The sequence below is a fragment of the Salvia splendens genome, chromosome 14 (genome assembly GCF_004379255.2).
Source record: "Salvia splendens isolate huo1 chromosome 14, SspV2, whole genome shotgun sequence".
Classification (NCBI taxonomy): domain Eukaryota; kingdom Viridiplantae; phylum Streptophyta; class Magnoliopsida; order Lamiales; family Lamiaceae; genus Salvia; species Salvia splendens.
In genome coordinates, this window is record NC_056045.1 from 2,711,465 (window position 1) to 2,719,111 (window position 7,647).

General features: G+C 37.6%; 1 protein-coding gene and 1 non-coding gene across 2 annotated transcripts; both read left to right on the top strand.

The window, feature by feature from the left end:
- Positions 1 to 3,839: 3,839 nt before the first annotated feature.
- On the top strand, positions 3,840 to 6,898 carry LOC121763855 (ankyrin repeat-containing protein ITN1-like). The gene is made up of 4 exons (XM_042159945.1): positions 3,840 to 4,150; positions 4,295 to 4,783; positions 5,197 to 5,606; positions 5,776 to 6,898. The coding sequence occupies exons 1-4, from the start codon at positions 4,108 to 4,110 to the stop codon at positions 6,598 to 6,600; spliced, it is 1,767 nt and encodes a 588-aa protein (XP_042015879.1). The 5' UTR covers positions 3,840 to 4,107; the 3' UTR covers positions 6,601 to 6,898.
- A 403-nt stretch (positions 6,899 to 7,301) lies between these two features.
- On the top strand, positions 7,302 to 7,408 carry LOC121766219. The gene has a single exon (XR_006042948.1). It is a non-coding gene; the product is annotated as a small nucleolar RNA R71 (small nucleolar RNA).
- Positions 7,409 to 7,647: the final 239 nt, after the last annotated feature.

Here is a 7,647-nt window from a genome sequence, read left to right on the forward strand (position 1 = left end):
TCGCACATCATCAGAAATTTCATGAAGTTCCACTTCATCTTCTTGGAAAGTTGTATCTTCAAATTTTGTTCAATTATATAAAGATTAATCAGTGTATTTAATAAATAAAATAATTATTTTTCATTATACTAGAAGGATTAGGATAGAGAGTGTTTATATACTTTGGTCTCTCTTTCTGATCCCTTCTTCTCTTTCTCTTCATATATATATATATATATATATATATATAGGAGCGTTATTCTCCTATTCATCCCTTAGATCCTTTATTCTTCTTAATATGAGCCGTTAGATCTCATTCATCAACGTTCAGATGATCTACATTATTACACTACAATGGTGCATTATTAGTCGGTGTGCATTATTCAACTGAAAATCTGCATTATTACACTATAATGGTGCATTATTAGTCGGTGTGCATTATTCAATGGAAAATCTGCATTATTAAATGACACGTGGCACTAATCTAACCGTCGGATGACAAAATCGTGGGGCTGAGATCAAGAAGGAAAAAGGAGAAAATATGCAAAAAGGAAATGAATACATCCCTATATATATATATATATATATATATATATATATATATATATATATATATATATATATATATATATATAGGGGTGCGTTATATTGATAACCCCTAAATATCGTAATAACCCTATAACTAAATCTGGACCACACATTTTTAAAATCATGCGGCTGAGATTCAAACTTAGATTTACTTCATAAAAAAAAGGCGGAGGGGTAAAACTGTCATTTAGCTCATTTAATTTCGCAGCCGATAAAATGATACTTCGATCTATAAAATGACAAAACTATCATTATAAGCCAAAAGTATCATTTTATCAACTCAGGGTATCATTCTATCCGGCAAAACTATCATTCTATCGGCTAAATGTATCATTTTATCAACTCAAAGTATCATTCTATCTGTTGTGAGTATCATTTTATCATTTTATCAGTCAAAAGTATCATTTTATCAACTCAGAGTATCATTCTATCCGGCAAAACTATCATTGTATGCTGTAAACCTAACATATATAAGCCAACATATCATTTTATCAACTCAGAGTATCATTCTATCCGGCAAAACTATCATTCTATCCGCCAAAGGTATCATTTTATCAACTCAAAGTATCATTCTATCTGCTGTGAGTATCATTTTATCATTTTATCAGTCAAAAGTATCATTTTATCAACTCAGAGTATCATTTTATCTGGCAAAACTATCATTGTATGCTGTAAACCGAACATATATAAGCCAAAGTATCATTTTATAAACTCAGAGTATCATTCTATCCGGCAAAAACTATCATTCTATCCGGCAAAACTATCATTCTATCCGGCAAAACTATCATTTTATCCGCCAACGGTATCATTTTATCAACTCAAAGTATCATTCTATCCGGCAAAACTATCATTCTATGCAATAAACCTATCATTTTATCATTTTATCATTTTATCAGTCAGTCAAAAGTATCATTTTATCAACTCAGAGTATCATTCTATCCGGCAAAACTATCATTCTATCCGCCAAAGGTATCATTTTGTCAACTCAAAGTATCATTCTATCCGACAAAACTATCATTTTATGCAATAAACCTAACATTTTATCATTTTATTAGTCAGTCAAAAGTATCATTTTATCAACTCAGAGTATCATTCTATCCGTCAAAACTATCATTCTATGCAATATACCTAACATATATCATTTTATCATTTTACGTGATATTTTGCGAAATTCAGAAATTAAATGAGGGAAATGACATATTTACCCCTCCGCCTTTTTTGTGAAGTAGAGTATCATTCTATCCGGCAAAACTATCATTCTATGCAATAAACCTAACATATATCATTTTACGTGATATTTGGTGAAATTCAATAATTAAATGAGGGAAATGACATATTTACCCCTCCGCCTTTTTTTTATGAAGTAAATCTAAGTTTGAATCTCAACCGCATGATTAGAAATATGTGTGGTCCAGATTTAGTTATAGGGTTATTACGATATTTAGGGGTTATCATATGATCACGACTCTATATATATATATATATATATATATAGGGATGTATTCATTTCCTTTTTGCATATTTTCTCCTTTTTCCTTTTGATCTCAGCCCCACGATTTTGTCATCCGACGGTTAGATTAGTGCTACGTGTCATTTAATAATGCAGATTTTCCATTGAATAATGCACACCGACTAATAATGCACCATTATAGTGTAATAATGCAGATTTTCAGTTGAATAATGCACACCGACTAATAATGCACCATTGTAGTGTAATAATGCAGATCATCTGGACCGTTGATGAATGGGATCTAACGGCTCATATTAAGAAGAATAAATGATCTAAGGGATGAATAGGAGAATAACGCTCCCCTATATATATATATATATATATATATATATATAGGTGTGATCAAATACAAACCCTCTAAAATACAAACTATACAAACTATGTCAACGGAGTGTACAAATTCTGTCACCGGAGTGTACAAATTATGTCAACAGGGGTCGATGTCAATATGTCACCGGGGGTCGATGTCAACGGAATGTACAAATTCTGTCACCGGGGGATGTACGGAGTGTACAAATTCTGTCGATGGGGGTGTCCAAATTCTGATTTTTCGATGTCAAAATGTTGACATTAGAAAAATCTCTTATATTAACCGTTGATTAATTGTATTAAGTGAGTAGGATTAAAGTTTGTATAGTTTGTATTTTAGAGGGTTTGTAGTTTATCACACCCCTATATATTAATTCTTTGTTTTAATCATCTTTTTTTAAATTTGCAGGGTGATTCTTCTTCATCTCGGCCACCACCTAAAAAAAACTATTATGACTGGACAATAAGGGCAACTTTGAATCGGTACCGTCGCCTGCATACTGATAAAGACGACGGTCATAAATTCTACGGGCTGTGGGGTAGCGATTCCGGATTTGATGTACACAGTTTAGCTACCAACAAAACTTACATTGAGACACCAATTTGAATAGTATTAAGTTTATGATGAGCTTTATTACTCTTGAGTTTTCAATTCGTTGAGTTCTTTTATCCGACTTTTCAAACGATCTTTCATAGTTGTGGTGTCGATCATTTCATCTCACGACTTATCAGGCGGTTCCTCTATCCCGTTTGTGGCATCATATATTCATCCACTCAATATCAGTTCCCACCCCTTTTTTTCGTCAAAATCCTCGTCAAACGTCAAATTCTAGAACGAGGATCACGTAGGAAACGAATAAGCTTAATAAAATTCAAGTACGTGCAGTAGAATTGGTATAAGACATGTACTACAATACATCCAAACCATGTCAAATTTCACGTGAAACAATTTCATTTTTGAATCCACACTGCCAATCAATATCATCTGGTTTTGACAGATCAATATTGGAAGAGCAACATTTGGATTAAATCAAGAATGTTCAAATCACTAAACTAACATTGTCTAGTAATGATTAATACTGAAAAAAACATGATTCAAAAACAATTTAAAATATGTGGACAGGATATCGTTCGAATTTAATACTTGTTGCAAAAGAAATCAAGAATGTTGTTATTTGGAATCGAAGATGATGAACTCGATAAAATAAATTTTTTATCTGATTTTGATATTTTTATTACATAAGTATTAAAAAATATTGTATGTCATATGGAACATCATTTTGCCAGATTTGCTAAGCATCAATATGTCTCGACAAAACATTTTAGCAACTTAGTAGGCCTTATACTATATAATTAAACAAAATTGCAAATGAACAAATGTATTTTTTTTCAATTTATCTAGAAAAATGAGATGTATTTTGCATTAAAAAAAATAGACACTATTTGATAAACATAAAAAAATTAGAGGTAAACTAACTAACTAACTTGAAATGTCGTTAAGAAAAGGCGCAATTGGAAACGTTAATACGGTGGGCCCAGCGGCGTAAACATTGCTCAATTTCCTCCACCGCTGCACCACCGCCGGCCGATCTCTCTTCCGCCTCCGCACGCCAACACTCCATTGAATCCACACCTACTTTCGGATCAAACTCATCCACAGCAACGAGAGCATGTTTGATTAGCGGAAACACACAGAATAAGCTACATTTTCCTCGATCGCCATGGATTCCCCCAATGAAAGAGGCGCTCCTCCCCAAATATCAGGTGAATCAATTTCGCACTCTGAATTTGTATATTACAGCGTTAATTGTGTGAATGCAACGCGAAATTGAAAAAAATCGAGAAATCGAGGATAGTGTCATTTTCATTTTTCACCTCAATGTTCGTGGATTTTGAATGTGTGAACAGGCGAGAGAGATCTCGAGAAAGGATTCAGAGCAGAGCACTTCTGGCCGTCGCCTTCGCCGCGAGCGCCGGCGCTGGTGGTCTCCAACTCCAGCAAAGCCCTAATCGTGTCGAATTCAGGCAAACGGTTCGATCAATCGGGGAGGAAGAAGTACGTGAGGCAGGTGACTGGCCGCCACAACGATACGGAGCTCCATTTGGCTGCGCAGAAGGGTGATGTGACGGCGGTGATTGAGATTTTGGGAGAAATCGACGAGCAGATGCTTAAGACGCTGCGGGGGGCTGAGTTTGACGCCGGGGTGGCGGAGATCAGGGAGGCTGTAGTGAATGAGGTGAATGAATTGGGGGAAACCGCTCTATTCATTGCAGCTGAGAAGGGGTTCATTGATGTGATGAAGGAGTTGTTGCCTTATTCGACGAGGGAGGGGATAAGGACGAAGAATAGGTCGGGATTCGATCCTTTGCACATCGCTGCCAGTCGAGGCCATCATGGTAATCCGACTTGTTTCATTACTTGATTCAATATTTTGATGTGAATAGGCATCTTTAAATGATGGCTGTGTGCTAAGACCTCTGATTTTGGGTGACAAAATGTCTTACAATGCGAGTTTTTTAGTGCGCGAACGATTTATCTGTCGAATAGCAAGTTAACTAAATAGTTTGATCGTCTGAATTGTGTCATCTTGTCAAGATGGAGATTGATTTTTCTACATTATATGGCTCAAATGATTGCTGAGGTAATAGCATTCTCTTTTGCTAGCTGAGGAAATGAGAAAATAGAGAGTTTTATCTTGTGTTTTTTAATGCTTTAGTTATATTTAGTGAGTGTCATTGTCTGGATCTTTGCGAGGATAAATGTTATTTCACGTTGTAAACCCGACTTATACGAACTGCATCTTCGACAGATATTGTTCAGATGCTGTTAGATCATGATCCAGACCTGAGTAACACAGTCGGCCAGTCAAATGCAACTCCTCTCATATCTGCAGCAACGAAAGGGCACCTAGCTGTTGTAAAGGAGTTGCTTGCAAACGATCCTGAGTCGCTAGAGGCACGGAAAACCAATGGCAAAAATGCGTTACATTTTGCAGCACGCCAAGGCCATGCAGATATTGTGAAAGCTTTGCTGGAGATGGACCGACAGTTGGCCCGAAAAACTGATAAGAAAGGGCAGACTGCTCTGCACATGGCTGTGAAAGGCGTAAGCTCTGCAGTGGTGAGGTTACTTCTGCAGGCAGATCCAGGCATAGTGATGCTTCCTGACAAATTCGGTAATATTGCGTTACACATAGCTACGAGGAAGAAGCGTGCTGAGGTAAGGGGAGGCATTGATGTTTTGATGAGTCAAAAAATCTGCAATTGTGCCTTCTGATTTATACATATATAGAAGCTTATGTTGTACTACGCCTTTTGCTTCCACCATTTCAAGGCTGTTGTGTTCTTACTTACAGTTTGGTAGGTCTAAAGCTTTTGACTTATTGCAGATTGTAATGGAGCTCTTACGGCTTCGTGACATGAACGTAAATGCACTGACTCGAGATCAGAAAACAGCACTCGACATAGCTGAAGGGCTCCCTCTATCGGAAGAGATCTGTGAAATTAAAGACTGCTTGATGCGCTACGGTGGAATGAAGGCCAACGAGCTAAACCAACCCCGTGATGAACTCCGGGAAACTGTCTCGGAGATAAAGAAAGAAGTGCATACACAGCTTGAACAAGCGCGTAAAACGAACAAGAATGTGAATGGCATCGCAAAGGAGCTCAGGAAGCTTCATAGAGAAGGAATCAACAATGCTACTAACTCGGTAACAGTGGTGGCTGTTCTGTTTGCAACAGTTGCTTTTGCAGCCATATTCACCGTCCCTGGAGGCGACAACGACAAAGGGATGGCTGTGATGGTGAGCAGCCGGGCTTTCCAAGTCTTCTTCATCTCCAATGCCATCGCACTCTTCACATCCTTGGCTGTCGTGGTGGTGCAAATCACAGTGGTTCGAGGCGAGGTGAAATCAGAGAGACGGGTTGTGGAGGTGATCAATAAGCTAATGTGGTTGGCCGCAGCTTGCACCACGGTTGCGTTCCTCTCCTCGTCTTACATCATTGTCGGCAAGCACCATAGATGGGCTGCGATCCTTGTCTCTATCACAGGGGCGGTCACCATGGCCGGAGTTCTAGGTGGCATGACGTATTATGTGCTGAAGACGAGGAGGATACGAAGGGTGAGGAAGAGAGAGAAGTATTCGAGAAGTGGAGGAAGCTCATTCAGACACTCTGACACTGATTCTGAAGTTAATCCTATTTATGTCATTTGATTCCACCATCATCGGTTCTGGACTCTTCGAGAACGATCACAACACGAAGACGCACCCACCCGTGTGAGTCTCGGACACGAATCATATGTTGCATCAATGGCTCCTGCAATGAATATCTAAAGAGATTCTTGAATCTGACTGGTTTTTGTTGGGATTAAGGTTGAGCATTGTGACAAGAAGAAACGTAGGCAAATGGTCATGTTCTTGTGTTAGGTTCAATGAGGATTTTGTCTCGGCAAAGTGTAACACACTATGAAGGCTTTGAAGAAGTTGAAGATTAGCAAATATAAATGGATGATTATCTATTTATGTCACAACATTTGAGCAATTTTGAAATATTTCTGTGTTCAATAAACTACAATTATGATGACATTACCATAAAATACAAGCAAAAGCTTCACATATCCAGAAAAAGAAAAGAAATAAAAGTAAAATGGGAATAATATATTTATTGATTAAAGATGAATATGTGCATCAACTTGGTACACCATGAATGGTCTTTATATGGATACATATATTAATAAATGGAGTTCTTAACTAAATCATGCTAATTCCTCTGATTATTCGCCAATCTCTGAAATAGAGCTCTCACTTCATCATGGGTCAACTCATCCAAATTCCCACTTGAACCTGCAGTCACCAAGCCTGTGCCTTCATGATTGAGTCCCTTGTAGAATTTCAAGAGATCCTGCCCCGGAGCTAGTCCATGACTTGGGCATTTCCTTAACAAGTCTGTAAATATCTTCCAAGCTTCGGCAAATGACTCATCAAATTTTTGTCAGAATGAAGTGATCTAATCTCTCAACTTTTCAATCTTCATTTGAGAATTGTACTCCAAGAGGAACTTCGACTTCAACTCTTCAAATGTTGCAATGTTGTAGCCCGGTAGTGAGTCATACCATTCCCTTGCTTTCTCTCTCAATAAGAATAAGAAAGGGAATAAAACTATCTTGATTCGATGATGCTCCACATTTGGCGGTCTGTGAGAATTTGTCAACTCATAAAAGGCATTCAAATGGCTCATTGGGTCTTCATCATCACGACCAT

What these genes read in the sequence shown, in the direction of transcription:
- LOC121763855 (XM_042159945.1), top strand. Translation starts at nt 4,108, where the DNA reads ATGGATTCCCCCAATGAAAGAGGCGCTCCTCCCCAAATATCAG. An exon ending in TGCCAGTCGAGGCCATCATG is followed by an intron (nt 4,784 to 5,196) that starts GTAATCCGACTT and finishes CATCTTCGACAG; the next exon opens with ATATTGTTCAGATGCTGTTA. An exon ending in CGAGGAAGAAGCGTGCTGAG is followed by an intron (nt 5,607 to 5,775) that starts GTAAGGGGAGGC and finishes GACTTATTGCAG; the next exon opens with ATTGTAATGGAGCTCTTACG.